Below are 20306 nucleotides of genomic sequence, written 5' to 3'. Positions count from 1 at the left end.
TACCAGCAGCTGAAGCTGAGGGTCCAGGTTCGAGAGGTGATGAGCAAGAAGTGATCCATCCCTCAGGTGGAAACCGGGAAGCACCTGACATGGAGCTACCTTCGCGCTTTGATCCCAGTGTCCCTGCTGGTCCTCAGGAACTACATCGAGAGGTGGACTCGCAACTGCAAGCCATGGGTGGAAATCTGGAAGCACCCAAGTCCCCTCCGATAAAAGGTACTTCTTACTTCTCTTCTTCTACTTCTGACAATGATCGACAGGCCGAAGAAGCTTTCATTGGCGAGGTGCGTCAATTCATGGCCGATCAATCTCAGAAGATGGCTCAGTTCGAGAGGATACTCACTGTTGTCCGCAATGCTGCAATGCCTGCCGCTGGCACAAGTGAATCCCAAGGCCGTCATGCAGAACTTCTCGAACAAGCAGTATGGGCTGAAGATGCAGCACGGCGAGCTGCCAATGAAGCTGCGGTAGCTCGAGCAGAAACTGAGAAAGCAAAGGCTGAAGTAGCCGATTTACGTGCCGAGCTTCGAGCCTTCCATAACTCCAGTGAACTTCGACAGGATGTGATGAAAGCCATACTCGATGATCTGTCGAACCAAGTGCCTGCCCAGCTACAATCACTTGTCGAAGGGGTGTCCATCCTTCTTTCCCTTCAGAATGATGCCAACAAGGGGGAAGGAAATCTAGGAACACGAGGGACATCCACAAGCAAGAAAAGGGCAGCTAGTGAACCCCTAACCACTGGACCTCCTCCGAAAATTCCAAGGACAATAAGCAAACAATTGGAGGAAGCGAAAAGAGCAGAACTTTTAAGGGTTCAGCACACACTGGAAATGGAGAAAAGAAGAGAAGAAGACCGAGAAAGAAGAAGAAAGAGGCAAGAACAACAAACGGCCAAGGAGAAGAGAGATGAGCAATTCATGAAAAACTTCAAGTTAGGGTTCAAAGAAGACACAACAGAATATCTTAATGGAATCATAGTAAGTCTTCTTGCCAAAACTGACTTATCTCTTCACAGTGGCCTTACTCCTCAGGAATGCATCGATTGGTGGAGAGATGGGGTAATTGAAGGTAACTTCATAGGTGAAGCCTTCATCGACTACATTCACCTTGACGTATCAGATGAATATCTCGAGCAGGTGAACTCCAAAGACCCCATCAAGACACGAGCAGCCATAAACGAGAAAAGGAAGCAGTAAGCTCTCGATGTCTACATGCATTCGAAATTTATGTTGTTCCTTATCTTCTTTTAACTTTTCTGCTAAGTTTTGTAAAACATTCCTTTATCTTAATATATATAAATATCTTTTGCTGGGGGTGTTGCGTGAGTTCTTATTTCATGCTTTAGCAGATTATCTTGCTTGTCAAACTTACCGTATGCGCTGAAAATAAAATCAAAATTTATTTTCTTACAAATCAGCCATATAAGTAAGTATAGTGTTGGCATCATCATGCATGCTTTCTCGATATGCTGATCTGGTTCGAACTTTGTCACGAACATCTCCAATTACTTGATCAGCGGGGTGACTTCTTAGCCATCTTAGATCAGGTTGTGGTTCCTCAGTTGGTTCCTCAGTTGGTTCCTCCGTTGTAGGTTGAGTAGTGGGTTGATCATTTGAGATCTGGATTAGATCAGCTGAGCTAGAAGCTTTCTCCTTGGCAAATTCTTCATTATCTGATTCTGATTGGAGTTCTGCTACGTCTCGAACTATCGACTACTTCCTATCGAGAGGTAAGTTTGATTTCTCGATCGATTCTGGCTGAACTTCCTCAAGGCTTTCAGCTACTTCCTTTGAATTTGATGGTTGATCTGTCGATGCTTTTTCATCAAAAGAGACATGTATTGATTCTTCAACCACCAATCTCCGCTTATTGAAGACTCTAAATGCTTTACTTGTCGATGAGTATCTCAGAAATACTCCATCATCTGCCTTCTCATCAAAGGTTCTTAATTGAGTCTTCCCATTGTTGTGGACATAGCATTTGCACCCGAATGTATGAAAGTGGCTCACATTCGGTTTCCTCCCATTCCATAACTCGTATGGAGTCTTTCCCATACCTTTCACAATCAAGGACCGATTTTGGGTATAGCATGCTGTGTTGATTGCTTCTGCCCAAAATCCTTGTGATATGTTGGCTTGTGATAGCATGGTCCTTGCTACTTCCTTAAGGGCACGTTTGGTTCGCGGAAAATATTTGAAGGGAAGTGGAAGTGAAATTCTGTGGAAAAGTAGTTACCAGGAAGATAAATTATGTTGTTTGGTTGGTGGAAAAGAAGTTGCTGGGAAGATAAATTCTGTTGTTTGGTTGGATTTAGAATGGTAAGGAATAATGTGTATAAAGACCTAAATGCCCCTATTATTATTATTATTATTATTATTATTATTATTATTATTAGTGGGTGTTAAATATGCTTTGAAAAAAGAAGAATAAGAAAAAATAAATAAATAAATAAACAATACAAAATTAAGATACACATTATACTAATGTTGCAGAATACCATAATATTATAACAAACAAGTTTCAAAATATTACAAAATACACATGATATTCAAGTTAACAAGTTCATCCTTTTTAGTTTCCAAAAAAATAAGCTAACATCATATTTTTACATAGCCAGCTTCATACTTACAATAGGATACTTTCTAACTTGACAACAAAAACAACAATGCATCAGCCTTTGGTCCGTTGCAAGACTCCTCACCACAAACATGTTCAATATGTAGCAAGGAACCTTTTCACCCATTCAAGCCTTTGGTCCGCTGCAAGACTAAAAAATACAAGCATTTGATTTGGATATTCAGGAAGCTTGATCAAAGCCATAAACTTGTCATCATATTCCAGCCCCTCAATCTCACTCAACTTACCCTCTAATTGCTCAATTTTTTGTTGAAGAGTCAATTCAGTTCCAAGACTTTTACTTATTTTGTCTCCTACTGATTCCAACTTCTCACTCAACATCATGGCAGCACCAAGCAAAGAATCTGCAGTAATAGGTTCACATGTGTCACTTCTTTTCCTCTTCCTCTTTGTTGAACTCATCTCTCTAGCACCAGATGATTGAGTAGGGACAAACGAAAAATCATTGTCTTGCAATTCAACTGGATTGTCATCTTGACTACCTTCCATTGTTCCACCAATGCCTTCAACAGCTTCAGCATTACCCATTTCATAAACTATATCTGCACCTGTTTGTGAATCTTTGCCAGTAGCACGATCTTTTCCATAAATATCAGTAAACTCATTATAAAAAGGAAAGGTTTTCCTTCTATATTGCGCAGCTTCTTTATGACTCTATAAAACAAAACAAAAAAAATATAATAACAATTAGTGAATTGAGAGTATAAAGTGTAAAAAAAAAAAAAGAATATAGCAAATTTGGACATACACTTAAATAAGCCTCCCAAACATCATCTTCAGCAGTAACCATCTTCCTTTCATCATCCCATCCAAATCCACTATTATGATTTGTGAACAAATCATGGACAATGCTCCATTCTTTCTTCAATGTTTTAATTCTGGACTCAATGTGTGGTTTACCTTTTATATTTGAGTTAGGTAATTTAGTTGCAAGCATTTTCTCTAACTCACTCAAATAGCCAGCTTTAAATCCAGTATCAGACTTTTTTGTTCCCATATTATGCAAATCAACCATGCAAGAAACCAACATAGCATCTTCTTCATGAGTCCACCTTCTGTTCTTTACTTTTGAGCTACCCGTGTCAGCAGTTGCCATAATTATGTGCTAAACTTGAAAGGAAATATAATTATGTGCTAAACTTGAAAGGAAACATAATTAAATGTCATAACAATTTCAACATAAGCAAATGTCATGGAGTAGTTCAAATTTTTGACAAACATAGAGTTTTACATCAAATAAAATTGAGACAACAAGCTCATAAAAGATAATAAAAAATCAGACTCCTAATTATTCCATTGATTGAACATTTGATTTGCTAATTCCATTCGCCAATTAGTCCAAGCATCAGATGGATCAACTGTATTTATTGAATTCGTTTCACCTTCAACCGTATCAAACGCATCAAGTTCACTTTCCATAGGATCGACTTGCATCACTTGTCTAATAAGGTTGTGGAGCAAACAACATGCTATAATAATGCGATTGTGTGTCTTTATAGGGTAATATGATGGGCTCCTAAGAATACCCCATCTAATTTTTAATAACCCAAAACACCTCTCAATCACATTACGAGCAGCTGCATGTTTCATATTAAAAAATTCTTGCGGGCTTGTTGGTTGATAACCATGACGCCATTCATTCAAATGATACCTTTGTCCCCTAAAAGGTGCTAGAAACCCCTCACAATTTGTATAACCAGCATCAACTAGGTAATAGCAACCTACATAAGTGACATAATTAGTTGATAATATCTATTTAATAATAAACTTAATCCTATACAAAGCTTACCATGTGGCACTTCCAATGCATGTGTCCTACTAATTGCATCACGAAGAACTCGACTATCAGCCACTGATCCTTCCCAACCACTTAGAACATATACAAATTGCATATCAGGAGTGCACACACCTAAAACATTTGTTGCAATGTCTCCCTTACGAGTTCGATATCTAGGCTTATCAGAACTTGGCACATTAACCTTGATAAAGGTCCCATCTAAAGCACCTAAACAATTCTACAGGAAATATGAACCTTAATTAAAAACAAAAACTCCCAATATATATAATACATCAAAATATTTATGATGATAGTGTACCTTAAACCACTTCCATCGACTGTCGGTACAATTTGCCGAAATGGGTTCGGGTGTTCTAAACAAATGACCTTGCAAATGCATTATAGCATTCAGGACTTTATGAAACGCTCGACTGATACTCTCACCTGACCTTCCATAATTGTATTGAATGACTCGATTTTTAACATGATGAGCAAGAATATGTAAGAAGATTACTACTTGTTCCCCAATAGTCATGTTCCTTGTTGGTTTTAATCCTCCTAAACTCTCTAGCATTTCACATAGTTTGGAAAAAGTTTGCAAATTCATCCTAAGTAGTGAAATGCATAACTCGTTATTATTCAAAATTCGTTGAACGTACTCTCTTTTGTATAACTATCAAGAGAATAGTGCTTAATGCTTGGCCTATAACTATTGAGAGATGTTGTTGATGCCATTAAAAGTACTAAAGCACTAACAGCAGTATACATCTCTAAAAAAACAGTCAAAGCAGCCACAATCCTTTTTCTTCTTTCAGCAATTCTAGTTATACCCAAACGAGCCATGACTGCATTAATTAGGAAAAAAACATGATTGGATTGGTATTTTGTGCATAATTAGGCCAAATAAAATAGTATGAAGCAAGATGCATAGATTACGTACAGTATGTACACTACTGCAGATTTCCTAACAATACTGCAAATTAGCTTTTATCCCTTCCTTCTTTCAGACGTTGGCTTTTAATTAACCAAAAACACTACACACATCAAAATCCAATTAATTCTACTTTCACAAATAAAAGCATACTTCATATATACATACTGTACGTACAGTATATAAATACACATTACATACACAAATATATATATATATTTAAGCAAATAAACAAACAACACAGATTCTGCTCACCTAAGTATTTTAAGCAATCTTTAACCAAGTAATCTTTAATCTATCCACAAATAAAATACAAAGTGGAATTAAAAAAAAAAACAAAGATGTTAGAAGAAATCACTTACCCAAGGCTCTTGCTACGGTAAAATGGCTATAGTGCTTGAACTATGGACTATGGTGTTGATAAAAGAGGAAGAAAGACGCGAGAAGAAAGAAGAAGGCACCGATGGGAAGAACAGAGAAGAAAGCAATAAACGGCCGAAAGAAAAGAGAATGAGGAAACGGTAGAAGGGAGCAAGAAATAACCCTAGATTTGCCATTTATATGTATGTAATTAAGAGAGAAGTACATGGGTAAATTAGTCCTAAAACCAGAATTTTTCTTCCCACCTGCAACGGAAAAAAAAAAACCACCTTTCCCCACAGATTTTGTTTTCCTGAGAAATGCAGAACTATACTTCCATTGGAAAACAAATTCCAATCAACCAAACCTTGGAAAAGACCAATTTCTTTGATTTATGGGAACCTACTTCCCATGGAAAACTTTTTCATGCGAACCAAACATGGCCTAAGAGTTCTGTTTCTCCTTTCAGCAACCCCATTCTGTTGAGGTGTTCGAGCAGCTGATAGTTGATGATGAATACCGTACTCGTTGCAGTAGCTCTCAATCACCTGGTTAACAAACTCTCCACCTTGATCTGACCGAATCTTTAGTATCGAGACATCCTTTTCAACTTGAACCTGCTTCAAAAGGTTTGGTAAGGCAACTTTTGTCTCGCTTTTCTTGGTTAAGAACACGGTCTAGGTGAATCTTGTGTAGTCATCTACTACCACAAGAGTATACTTTCTTCCTCTCATGCTGGGTGGATCCACCGGGCCAAATAAGTCCATATGAAGGAGACTTAATGGTCTAGTAGATGATGTCTCGGTTTTGGTTTTGAAAGAGGATTTGATCTGTTTACAGCGTTGACATGCCTCACAGATTTTGTCCTTTCGAAACGTGATTTTGGGCAGTCCTTCCACAAGGTTCCTCTTAGTAAGCTTGTTGATGGTTTTGAAGTTCAGGTGGCTCAGCTTACTATGCCAATCCCAGCATAAATCTTCTTTGCTCCTTGCTAGCATACATAGAGATGGTTTGGCAGAATTCCAATCCACTATGTACATATTTCCTTTCCTTGCTGCTTCCAGCACTACTTCAAGAGATTCCTCTTGTATAATCTGGCACTTGCTTTTTGTGAAAATAACTTTATAGCCCTTGTCACAGAATTGACTTGTGCTAAGGAGGTTGAACTCGAGTCCTTCAACATAGGATACCTCCTTGATTACCAATTCATTCTTATGAATTTCACCAACAGCCTTTGTGCATCCTTTCTTCTCGTTGTCTCCAAATGTTACCAAGGGACCTTCGATAGGATGAATGTTCTCTAGTAAGGATAGATTTCCTGTCATATGTCTTGAACATCCACTGTCAATGAACCATACGTCCCTGGCGTCCTGCATGCATATCAAGCAGATTTAGGTACCCAAACTTTGGGTCCTGGTTGGTTAGTAAGTTTAGGCATCCATTTATACCTTGGACCCATTATTCCAGGCCTAGGTGCAATGTAGCCGTTATATGATTGATAATCATAGGGAATGCTAGCAAAGACTCTGGGCTTCTTAGGTGCATAAAACAACTTGGGTTGAGGCTTGACCTCGAATTTGCGCACCATGCCCTTCATAGCCTGTTTGGTCATGTGGTACCGTTGAAACTGGGGTTTGTTCCAAGGTTCATATTCTTCTGACCAATCCTCATCAGATGGAGTGCAGCTTCTTTTGTACTCGGAATGGCCTTGCGAGAGATAGCTAGGTGATCTCTCGATATTATTAACCCGGCCATTCTTCGTAGCTTTCCTGGGTTGAATTTATGATAAAACTAACCTGTTCGTTGCCTGGGTCTGCAATAGTAGGAGATGCACAAGAGAAAAAGAGCCTATTTCTCTTGTGGGAGGGATGCCATTACTCTAGATTGGGATCCTGAGACATTAACAGCTCGATCCTCCTTTTCAGTCAAGAAAGAACTACTCCGTATTTAATAGGGTGTCTCGCACCTCAGTGAAGCTCCATATAACTGCGGAAATTGCCTCTATAATGGCTGATATCCTTTCAGCTCTCTCATCCTCTCATCCTGTGTCTGATTCATCTTTTTCATCTTATCAATAAGCCTGACAGCCTCATAGTGCTTGTTGATGTAGGAATTGAGCAAAAGTTGCAGCTCCTCCTCGGCATTGGGAGGGTGGGTGAGCAGGGGCAGGGTCAGGAGAAAACTGGGACAGGAATACTAGGGTCAGCAGAGGACGACTTCAACTCAGAATCCACCGGCTTAGAAGGTAGCAGAGCCCGGAGCTCATTCAATGCTGATTCGGTTTCTTTCCTAATCTGTAAACAAACGGATCAAATTAAAAAAAAAATGTCAATTGAAAACATTTATATTAAATTATATGCAATACCATAATCAAATCCTTATCAAGCAAATTGAGAGGGGTGCTGGATTGACTAAGCAAGTCCAACGCATCGCTAATTGATAATCCATGATCCTCCTTTGACACCATAATGTCAAACCCATTGCCTCTAAGTCAGCAGTACTAAGTCAGCAATATTAAGAGGGACTTTTTCAACCTCCTATATAAAATGAAATTAGAACAATTAAAAATTTAACAAAAAGAAAAAGAAAAGAAAGAAATATGATTTTCCTAAGCCACATATCCTCATTGTAAACATTAGAACCCACTGTGCCAAAGCTAAATTCAGAAGCACCAGGCGAACTAATGGTCCTCCCATCGGAATCCTCAAAAAGAGTACAGAAATCAACACAATCCATGGAAAATGTGTGGCGGTGCAGTGTTAGATCAAGATCAAGATCTCCAATTAACAAAGCGGCGCTGAAACGAATACTAGGAATACCACTGCAAGCATCAAACAGAAATTTCATCACAACTGTATCATTTGGGGGTGTTAATCAAGTTGAATTGGAAACTGAACACTTCATTGACTCTTGAGGAATGAAAAACTAACTAAACATACTATTCGTATATCCCAGATCTATTGTGTTTCTACAACGATTAGTGGAAGATTTTACCTGAACAGCAATGGCGAAGCGTCGAAGTAGAGCAAGTGGAGGCGGAGGCAAAGCAAGCTGCAGCCTGCACGCGGTGTGGCGGAGCAAGGCTTATCAAAGTGAAGAGCAATGCATAGGGGCGGAGCACCGGAGCGGAGGCGCAGAAACCCTAAAGTCTGTAAAATAATTGTGCTATATGCGGTGTGACTTGTGGACAATGCTACACACTCACGTGTGTTTATATATATATATATATATATATATATATATATATATATATATATATATATATATATATTATCTTACTATATAAAATAGTCAAAAGCCTAGGAAAACGTGATGGAGCTAAAACTCCGACCTATGAAAAAACGGTGCCGTTTTATTGTCTACAAATATTGCTTATGTATTACTTTGCGTCTTGCATTTGTATATAGTAAAATTATGATGATGATGACAGGTTTATTTTTTTATTCAGAAAAAGGATATAAAATATTTTCATTGAGAAGACAAATCTGAAAAAGGGGGAAATGATTTGTATTGACACCTTGAGCCATGTGCATTGCAATTTTCAAGAAAAGCATGTTACCAATTCCCGCCCAAGATTACCAATAAATGTCATTTCGAATTTCGATTTTCAAACTAAATATATCCTATAAATATTACATATCATGCGGTTTAATCCTCACTTTTACATTGAGGCGGGAGGAGAGAAAAACATCATGAAATAAGAGGTAATAACTCATACTAAAGCTATAACATTTTGCAATATGCAACTCCTCCATTTTTTTTTTACATTTGTCAGTGAAGAGTAGTGAATGGGGCAAGCAATAGAATGGACACACATGCTCAGAATGTATTATAGAATCCCTTTTTAGGATTTCAACAGAATACCAAGCAATACTCTTGGCATTCACACCTGAAATCATCATGAGCATATAAGATCACAATAGCAAGAAAACTCAAACTCAAGTATGTTTGTGTCTATTCTTACATTCTAAATGATAATGTGGTCATATAAAGTGTAGTATTCCATTTGTCTCTTGGTTATTGTCAGTTCTGTTGTAACATTTATAATAAATGTAGGTAGTACATATCTTTTTCAAAAAAGAAGAAAAAACATGACAACATGGAGTACATATTTTCATAGTTAAGCAGGTCATCTATGGTACATATTACCAGGAATGTATTCACAGCATTAAAACATACTGCATTAGAAGAGGTTCAATTCCAAGCAATCAAGTCAAAAATTGATAAAGCAGTACAAACAATCAAGGGATCAGTTATCATAGGCTGCAAAACGAAGAAGGAAATAGATGCAAATAAAGGTACTGGGTGTGAGCATACATATAATCTGTGCAGTCCAACTATCAGCTTAGGCTTTTAGTTGAGATGAAGCACATGCTTTAATTTGGTATCAAAGCCATGCAAAAGATCATGGGTCTGAATCTCCGCGTCACCCACAAAAAGAGACTTCCACGTGTTGCGCTTGGAAATCCATTACACACGTTGAGGGGGCATGTGAGCATACATATAATCTGTGCAGTCCAACTATCAGCTTAGGCTTTTAGTTGAGATGGAGTACATGCTTTAATTCTAGGAACTTTTTTGGCTACCTTAAGAATACATAAACCTATGACCAAACTGTTCCCAGAATGAAGAGAGCAAACAGTTCCCAGAATGAAAATATCTAAGTAGATAAGAATTTTGTATACACCTTAAGTTGGGTTGCAGCATTAATGAAGACAGATTCCTACACATTCACAAGCTATTCAAATCATTATATGCCTATTACTTTTGATTTAAAATACTACGGAGTAATACATACTTGCATAGTTGTCAAAGACCTTGTGGTCTAGGGACACTCGGTATCCCGGTTTACACTTCTACATGGATAATAGGAGTGGGTTCGAGACATTGTAATAGAGTCAGTAGTACTCAAAAAAAAATATTTGCATAGTTGCATACCATATGTATCTATGTTGTAACTCATTTTGTTATATATATTCTGGATGTTTTTCAGTGAATTGATTACTTTATAAAATCAGTTTTTATAAATTAGCAAAATTTACTCTTCATGAAGGTATAAATAAATTTAACAAAATTGCTTTAAAATTTTGCTTAATATGTTCTTATTATACTTTTTATTTTGTAACTAACAAATAACAATTCATATTTCAATTCTTATCTAAAAATATGATAAGATGAAACCCATGAACATCGATTATTTTTTTTAGATGCTCTGTACATATTAAATTCTATCTTAATTATTTCACACAATTGTACAATAAATTTAACAATATTTATCCCGTGCATCGCATGAGTATTATATTTAATAAGGTAAGAACCATGTCCGGTGTGACAATATGCAAACAAATTCAAACCATTGATCTAGTAGATATAACGATTGAAAATAAATAAAATTTTGTAATATTTATGAAAATAGCGCCGCTCATTTTAAAATTTTGTAATATTTAAGAAAATAACCTCATATCAATATTTGTGTGTGCATGTCAGACATGTGTTGTGTGCAATTGAGCATCCAAAATTCACATGTGCATATGAGACGTGTTGTGTGTATACTAATTTGTTAATGCACCAGATTGGTTCTGATATGATCTTCCTGATGATGACTGATCTCAGCCATTCATTAAGATTCAAGTTGAGAGTTTAAAAAAAATATGAGGTCTATTCAAAATTTTTAGATAAAATTACACTTTTCGTCCATAAATGTTGATCATACTCATTTTTCACCCCTAAATTATTATTGACATTACACTTTTCGTCTCTTTACTAATAAAAGATCATTCATAAATTTTACATTTTTTTTTTATTTTTTGAGATGAATAAACGAGTCATCACACATCTTTTAAACGAGTTAAACTAGGGGTGGGCGTTTCGGTTTTCAGTTCAGTTTTTTCGGTTTCGGTTTTTCGGTTTAAAAAAAAAAATTAAACCATTCGGTTTAACATTAGAGTTCGGTTCGGTTTGAAACGGTTCGGTTTCAGTTCGGATTTACTTCGGTTCGGTGTTTGGTTCGGTTTACGTCCCCCGAATTTCAACATTTCCTACGCAACAAGGCGGCCGAGAGCGCCGCGACTTAATGAGACACCGTAATAACTATGTATGAAACATCACATAATTCAAATCCAAAGTCTAATATCTAAATATTAAATACCAACCTAACAAATTAACAATTCAAACAAATTAAAATAAAAAATAAAACTAATGCTGAGAAACAAATTTTTAAAAAATAACAATATTAAATGAACAGTTGTTACAATGGAATAGGCCAGTTGAATTCAAAAGATAATAATAAATAAAAAAAAAATTGGATCTAATATTCCAAAACTGGAAGTCCAGTTTACTAGAATGAAATTTCATTCCAGTAAACTGCTAAATTCATTCCAGTGGATTGAATTTAGAAACTCTGTTAGGATATATATATATATATATATATATATATATATACATATATATACATATATATATATTATATAATATATATTTTTATATATTTATATTTATTATTATTAAAACCTAACAAAATTCGGTTCGGTACGGTTTTTACTAAACCGTTCGGTTCGGTTAAAATCGAACCATTCGATTTACAAGAATCCCGAATCGTTCGGTTTTGTATTACTAGTTCGGTTCGGATCGGTTCGATTCGGTTCGGATAGGATAAATCGGACCGAATTGCCCACCCCTAAGTTAAACAACCATTATCTAACTCAACTTTTTTTTCTAAACTGATGAAAGTAAACTAAGTTGTAAGAGCATTAACGGCAGAAATTGAACTCAAACCATTTAAAAGAAGCAAAGTATCCCAAGTATTAGGGGCATTACCTCATAAACTATAATCCACATAACTGTGTAGACCATATATAAAAAATAACTTTTTAATATATTAAAAATACATTATTTGTATACTGAAAATATATTATTTAAAAATACATTATTTGAATATTGAAAGTACTAATAATGCACCTTTAGTACATTAAAAATGTAATTTTTATTTATGACACAAAAATATTTGTCATTGTATTAATGCCCTAGTTCCTGATATAACACTGCATCTGAGACTCTATAGGAGACAAGTCTGTTTTCCAAGAACAATAATATTAGCAACTTTTCACTCCTTTTTTTGGCAAGAGTGATATCGAAACACAACAATATGAACATACCTCATGGAAGAACATATATACACAATGAGTATATGTACAAACTCTACACCCTACATCATCTTTTCTTCTTATCTTCTTTGTGTCTTTCAACAATCACCGGAGCAGCCGGTATGCTAAACCACCACTCCCTCAACCTCCGAGTACATCTTTCTGTGTTCGGTTTCCTAAGAGGAGAGTATTTAGTGAAGAGCTCCAAGAAAACCAGCACGGCTATATATCGGGATGGCAAGAATGCCAATAGTAATGCCATGACTAGAAGGGCACCCACAAGCTTCTCAGTTGCCTGATTATATGAAACACTGGTCAGGTTCAACAAATAAGATCATAAAATCTGTTGACGGTTTAACCAAGTTCAATAGGATCAAAACCATCACATACGTTTAGGTTTATGAAACTTGGGATCGGTTTTTAATTAGGTTTAGGATATGAAAATAGTGAAAGAACAATCAAAATGGTCCCAACTTCCAAGCAAGAACCATTACTATTGGCATTCTTGCCATCCCGAAAGTTGTAACTATCCAGTCAAAGATTGAAAGGTGGATCCAAAATTATAAAGGGCATATCACATTTTGAAGGAACTTCAATGGCAGAAACTATGACAAAAATGGAAAGATAATAACATGGAAAAGAGGCTAACACTTAGAATAGAGATAATTATCGGGGAAATGCAACACACCTGAGGGAAAATGGATAACAATATGGCACGACATTTGAGAAGAACAATATTTCCATCTTGGATCAGTTCTTCGGCTTGAGAAACTACACTTTGAACAGCAAAAAGTTGCTCCATAGTGTTCATTGATGGGGGAACTATTACTTTGAGGGTTCTAGATGCCCTGCTTTGGCTAAAGAAGCAGGTAAGCCCCAAATAAAGTGCAAAAAAAGCGAGCAACAGTGCACAAGCATAGCCCAGCCATCCCCTGCAAGAAAACTACTCTGTAAATATTTCCAGAAATTATCCCCTGCAAGAAAACTACTCTGTAAATATTTCCAGAAATTTAAATTATCAATAAGTGATGTTAGCAGGTGAGTATACAAGAAAAGAATGTATTACTTGTCCTGTCAGTTCACTATTTCAAAACAAAAATGAAAAAATTAATATATATATATATATATATATATAAATAACATTACTGTTCTTGAAGTTCTATTTCATGAGCTTTATTGTAGCCAACATATGCTATTAATTCATATTACTTTTTTGGTATTAACTTTGTATCGATTAAGTATATCCTTTTAATGATATCAAAGATAAGCTTTATAAAATAAGAGAAGTGAATGGTACAATTTTATGAGGACAACGAGTCTGGTGAAAAATTGAAGATGAGAAAATAAAGTAAAGCTGCCAAGAACCCTTTGCAAATATGAAAGTCAATATAAGACAACCTTAAAAGACCACTCGTGCTTCATAATTCATTGAGGTGTCCATTTCTTATGATATTATGATTTATAACATATGAGAATTGACAAATAAATCATAGCACGAGTCTTCCTTGCATGCAACCACTATCACATTCAAAGAATTAGAGAATTTCTTCTTTGATGAAAACACAAAGTCATACATACCAGGAACTGCAAAACATAACTAAATATGTGCACCAAGTCTAATCTAAACCCAATGATCAATATGAAGAGAACGTTGGATAAAATCCAATATGAAGAGAATGTTGGACAAAATCCAGAAAATTGGACTAGAGATGTTACCTGATTATAATGCATGTGAAAACTAAGCAGAAAATCATGGACTTTAAAGAATCCTCCCAATGTGCTAGAGAAAGAAGACATTTCCAAAGTTGGTGTATGGGAGACATCAACTCCTGCAATAGATCCATCAATCTTAGATATTTAGAAGACAAGTCTGTGCAGGCGTTTCCACTCAAGCATTTGAGAAAGAAGAGAAGATGGAAAGATGTCTTTAAGGGTTGCTGATTATACACTAGAAATTATTTTCACCAGGCAACACAAAAGATACATAGAAGAACAGTGGGATCATTTCCAATTATTTAGAGCAGGCATGTAAGTATGAGAAAGAACTAAGTCAAATTAATTACTATCTCTGCACTTTAAGCAACAATAATAGTAATACCTTCATCACTGCCAAGTTTGTATCAAGACCATCAACTTTAACGCCATCAACTGTAGCTTGTGCTGACACTACCTTTTTGTAGTTGCTTCTGGATTCTCGAACTACTTTTTCCAAGGAAGTCATCTCACCGACAGCAATCTCGCCAACAACAATTCCCATCTCATTAGGAACCTTAGGACTGGTGCCAAGCACAAAGCCTAAGTTGGATGCTATAGTCAGAGCTGAAATTGAGTGCATTCCAGTGCTGGCTTTAAGAGAGTTAGCCGACTCCAATTCCCTCATGACTGACTTAGTTGCAAGTGTTTCCAGTATCAGATCTCCACCCGGAAGCTTATCACACACATTAAACATCAAAAGATTATCATAACAAAGAGAATTTGTAGAACTTATATCTTTTAGTGCCTGTACTTGCAGAATCCCAAAAATAGCTTTCATAAGCGCTTCTTCTCGATTAATCCCAGTAATCTGGAACTTGTGCATAAATCTTTGAGCGTATAAAATTTCACGAATTATGGTTAACCAATAATCTCTGCGGGCATGTCCTTTAAATTCTGGAAAATCCATAATAGCAGACCTACATTTTAAGAATTACAAAAATTTTAGAATACTTTCAAAAAACATGGACAGTCTGAAAAATCATGGAGCCTACAGGCTCTAATAGGTGATTCAAAAACTTTAAAAAGCATTATAAATACTGGCAAAATGTATGCGTCATGCCTTACAAGGAATCTGATTTATATAGAACTGCCTTGTCAAAAAGTCGTGTACCCCATGGTCCCGTTAGCTCAGGCCTGATTCAGATCTTCAGAGAGTTCATATTTTTGGGGTTTGTCATAGGACATAACACGAAGGGGTTCAAAATAAAGAGCATGGTCAGTCAGGGTTAGCCTACCTGCAACCACAATATATACCCAAGGAATGACATGTTCTATGTTATTCTCACATTAATATAAAACTGTTCACAGAAATAGCAACTTAAAACCCAAAAACATACCAGGCCATGTGGAGATCCCCACATGACTGGCTGGGTTGTGACTGTCCCTTCAAGTTCCAGGATCTTCTCCCCTCTTGCTGAGCGTAAGGAGGAAAGGTGAGATGACTCAGAATTGCCCTTCAACTTTTTAACTCCTCTGCAAACAAATCCAAGATTTAAAATTCTTAAAATAAAAATATATAGGTTAAACATCAGGTAATACTGTAATAGTAAGCAGGAGAGATCATTTAATTTAACAAAAGAAGTGAAATTGGATTCAAACTAATCCAAAGCTACCAAAAGAGACCAAAAACGAACAACAAAAATTAGAGAAAGAATTATCTCACAATTACTCAAAAATAGGTACAAATAGAAAATTTATTATATAGCATTAAAATAAGTGCATAGTGCTATTTGTACTCCTTCATTGCTCCTCCCATGTTTAGAATATGAAGATCACTGCATGACTTGCCAAACAGCACTATCATTAAGCAAAGAAACAGAGGTGAATTAATAGATCAAAAGTATTCCTTGCTGCAAGTGTTTAACACCTTTTCCTAGGTATATCTGAGCAATACATGTTATGAAAATGAGAAAATAACCAATTGAAAGAAGGGGGTCTTAGTGTTGTACTTCATCATTGTTTTCAACATCTATGCACTTCTATTTTCCTTAAAATGCATATTTGATGAATCTAAACGGTTTCCTTGTTGATCTCAATATAATAAGACAATCTGTCGGATAATAGGAAATCATAGTCCTATTCCTAGTAGGATTGAGCTTGGTTCCTAATCATAGTAGGACTGTAGGAGCGGACTTGGCAAATGTTCTTATAAATTTAGAATCTCTATACAGTTCAATACACATTACACAGAAAAACAGAAACACAGAAACAACCAAATCTATTACGGAGTATTATTAATACAATCATCTATTCTCTCTTTCTTTGCTTTCTCAATATTTTACTTTTGCTTAATTGGTGGGTGGTGGCTATTTGGCACCCGCCAGGTCTTTCAATCCCTCATGTTCAACATGGTATCACTGTATCAGAGCTTACATCTCCTAGGCCCTTTTTCTAATTTTTTGAGCAGAAACCATGTTTTTCGGTGAGGTGAACAGTGCTTATCGTGACTGACTTCTCATTCGGACCTTTTTGGTTGCTACATTTGCAAATTATTGCCACCACATTGTTCGGGACCTTGTTGTCACTCACCGCGAGAAAGGCCTAGAGAACTTTTCCTAGTAAGAGTGCACTTGGTTTCTTAATCCTAGTAAAAGTGGGCTTAGCCAATGTTCCTACAAAACACAGAAACAGCTAAATCTATTACTATTTTAATACAATAATCTACTCTCTCTTTCTTTGGTTTCTTACATATTTTGCTTCCACCTAACTGGCATATGGTGGCGATTCATCAGTCGTCACCCATCAAGTCTTTCAATCCCTTAATTTCAACACAATCAAGCTATTAGTAGAAGAGCAGTTTCACTCCATATGGAGAGCAGGGAGAACAAAATGAATTTATTATATTACCTTTCTAAACCACTGAGATATTTTTCATAGATTGTAAACTGAAGTCGACCACCAGTTGATGATGAAAGCACACTGAAAATGTTATCACTAACAATCACATTGGCAATGATGGGAACTGCTACAGCAATTCTTGAAAAAGCCTCAACACCAACAGTGACATCTTCATCCATCTGCAACACAAAGAAATGCATGGAAATTCAAACCAATCCCCATGGGGATAAAGTTTATTAAAAGAAGAGCTATATTCTAAATAGATATTTATAGGGCCAACTTTGAAGAATTATAATGGAATCCCCATGTGGGCAAAGCCAATTGTCATTGCTTACATAATGCAAGGACATGTTTCCTTGGGTTATAGTAAACCAAGAATACTTCACTTGATAGATTTCATTAAATGACAAAACAAGATAACAGAACTGTCATCAAAGACAGACAAGATTCAGAAATTATAAATATTTATACATACACTGGCAAATGGTTTACTGGCAGCTGCTGGAAACTCCCAAGCAGCCATCATATCAAATGTGAGACGTCGAAAACTTCTGTCTCCTAGATAACCAGATACTTGCACAGCCAATGCAAGAGTCCTGAAGCTGCAATATTCCAAAAAATTGCGTGCATATTGAGAAGGATGCTTTAAAGTATCAGAAGCTTCTCCATCAAAGATTTCATGAAGTTGCTTCATAGGAGTATCAAGGATCCTGCATCATGCATATTTTCTCTCAATATACAAACTGATAGGAGGACTTGCATAAAGTCCTAAGAGAATAAATTTATGAGAACAATAAATCCAGTGTCTCAAATACTGCAAAGAACATGAAAATGACAAAAGAAACCATAAAAAGTTTGTCAGAGCAAGCATACTTTGAGCATTGACGAACAACTACGTTTGCCAAAGGAGAAAGTTCAGGCAACCAGTTCTTTCCACTAGATGAAGAATCTTTTTCCATCTCCTCAGCATCTTCACCTAATGCACTCAAGGTTTTATTCAACCATTTGAATGATCCATCTTTAAGAAAACCATTGAACAAACTCCTGGTTTTGTTGTCTTTAGCCATGCAGCAACAGCACCCTTTAGGCCACCAAATTGATCAAAGATACCTAGTTAGCAGTGTTTCTAAACATTGTAAGAAGACAACAATACCTTCAAATTTACAAACTAGAAGATAAAGATCACCACAAGAAAGAAGATTCAGTTATATTTTCCTTTTCCTTCATGCTCTTTCATTCAATACCTAACTAAACAATTGGGTCAACATTAAACCCACACAAAACATTGCTTAGAAAACGAAATTTGTATCGCCATTGCTCTGAAAAGGAACTAGTATCCCCAGTTACAACTTACAAGCATTCTTGAAAACCCAAGCTGGATAATTTACCAAAACATGAAACTTAATGGTTTTATTGAATCAACCAACTATGCAGTGTGATGGCACCTCTGCTATCATTCTAAATGGATGGTCGCAAGATTGAACTCTGGTTGGACATTGATTCTTTGGGCCAGAAAGTATAAAATCGATACTACCTTATAGCGAATCATAAGTAATTTAAAAAAAAAAAATCAATCAAGCAGCACTAAACCAAATTCAATTTTCTAAACCTTCTCAAAAATACCCACAAAAAGAAGTTACTTCAAAATAGCCAAATCTGGAAGCTCCTATGGTGTGCGAACATAATAAGCTCAACATGATAGGGAAGGCGGTTACCTGAAAAACCCTTTCAGCAATAGAAACTTTCGAGAAGCCTTGTGCGAAAACCAGCTTCAAATTGAAGGAAAGGAAACGCCCGTTCCCCAATAAAGGCACAGCCGCAAGAAAAGCATTTGAATTTGGAATGCGATCTTCCTGCTTCTCCCTCTGCTCTGCTCAGTTAACAATTACTAGAAGCTGACAGTATTCTTTCTTTGCTTTTTGAAAATCTGAAGGTGACAATCAGATTGATCAAAATTTCGAAATTACGAGATTAGTTATTCTACAGTTCTAGTACTTGTCTTCTTACTTGAACTTTTAATTGTTTAATATAATTTAGGGAAAATTGCATCTTTGGTCCCTGATCTTTAACCAAGTTCCGACTCAGTCCCTGAGTTATGGCCGTATCCGAGTTTAGTCCCTCAGTCATGAACAAAGTGGCGCATTTGATCCCTGGCCGTTAAAACTAACGGAAAAATTAAAAAATAATTAAAATTTGAGGGGTAAAATAGGAAATTCACATTTTATTCTTCTTCATTATTTTTCACTTCTTAGCCTCTTATTTTCAATATTTTCAATTCTAAAAGCATTTCAATAATTTTAGTATGACTTGTTAGGAGCCTGACTATCGTATAACAAACTTAAAACCTAGTACAAACAAAGAAACACTTGATCATTGTGTTTAGGCATCTGAAAACACTATACTAATAATTTTCGATTTTCTTTACTAAGCAACAAAGGTAATCAAACTAGAACTTTTGCGATATAAAACTCTGTTTTCTTAAAACGAGAGTAATGAAAGAGGAACCTAAGAATCAATTACGAAAATTTTAAAAGATTTTGTAACTTCAAAAAACGACAATTGACTAAACTATTTCATACAAAATATTTTTTACATACTAAAAATCTCAAGTTATTCTTTTGGTGAAATTCTCATAAAAGCAACCTGAGAAATTTGAAATTATTTTGTATCTCAGAAGTTCTAGTTTGATACCTTTGTTGGTTAGTAAATGATGAAACCAAAAATTATTAGGATAATGTTTTCATATGCTTAAAACAATGATCAAGTGTTTCTTTGTTTGTACTAGATCTTAAGTTTGTTATACGAGAGCCAGACTCCTAACAAGTCATACTAAAGTTATTGAAATGCTTTTAGAATTGAAAAA

The 20306-nt window shown here is 35.9% G+C and overlaps 2 protein-coding genes and 1 pseudogene across 2 annotated transcripts; all 3 read right to left on the bottom strand.

Moving 5' to 3' along the window:
* Nucleotides 1–2715: 2715 nt before the first annotated feature.
* Nucleotides 2716–3740, bottom strand: LOC116023568 (uncharacterized protein At2g29880-like). The gene is made up of 2 exons (XM_031264570.1): nucleotides 3389–3740; nucleotides 2716–3294 (listed from the first exon to the last, which is right to left on the bottom strand). The coding sequence occupies exons 1-2, from the start codon at nucleotides 3734–3736 to the stop codon at nucleotides 2716–2718; spliced, it is 927 nt and encodes a 308-aa protein (XP_031120430.1). The 5' UTR covers nucleotides 3737–3740.
* A 47-nt stretch (nucleotides 3741–3787) lies between these two features.
* LOC116022106 (protein ALP1-like) lies at nucleotides 3788–5072 on the bottom strand. Its single transcript, XM_031262675.1, has 3 exons — nucleotides 4737–5072; nucleotides 4430–4655; nucleotides 3788–4361 (listed from the first exon to the last, which is right to left on the bottom strand). Exons 1-3 carry the CDS (start codon nucleotides 5022–5024, stop codon nucleotides 3925–3927), a joined length of 951 nt encoding a protein of 316 aa, XP_031118535.1. The 5' UTR covers nucleotides 5025–5072; the 3' UTR covers nucleotides 3788–3924.
* A 7708-nt stretch (nucleotides 5073–12780) lies between these two features.
* On the bottom strand, nucleotides 12781–19393 carry LOC116022139 (annotated as a pseudogene).
* Nucleotides 19394–20306: the final 913 nt, after the last annotated feature.

This window comes from Ipomoea triloba, chromosome 6, assembly GCF_003576645.1.
Source record: "Ipomoea triloba cultivar NCNSP0323 chromosome 6, ASM357664v1".
Lineage (NCBI taxonomy): Eukaryota > Viridiplantae > Streptophyta > Magnoliopsida > Solanales > Convolvulaceae > Ipomoea > Ipomoea triloba.
Note: the sequence above shows the minus strand (reverse complement) of the source record. Positions and strands in the feature narration are given on the sequence as shown.

Coding starts and splice junctions, on each gene's coding strand:
- LOC116022106 (XM_031262675.1), bottom strand. CDS start 5,024: ATGAATTTGCAAACTTTTTCCAAACTATGTGAAATGCTAGAGAGTTTA. Junction 4,656..4,736: donor GTCGATGGAAGTGGTTTAAG/GTACACTATCAT, acceptor TATTTCCTGTAG/AATTGTTTAGGTGCTTTAGA. Junction 4,362..4,429: donor TGCATTGGAAGTGCCACATG/GTAAGCTTTGTA, acceptor TCACTTATGTAG/GTTGCTATTACCTAGTTGAT.
- LOC116023568 (XM_031264570.1), bottom strand. CDS start 3,736: ATGGCAACTGCTGACACGGGTAGCTCAAAAGTAAAGAACAGAAGGTGG. Junction 3,295..3,388: donor TTTGGGAGGCTTATTTAAGT/GTATGTCCAAAT, acceptor TTTGTTTTATAG/AGTCATAAAGAAGCTGCGCA.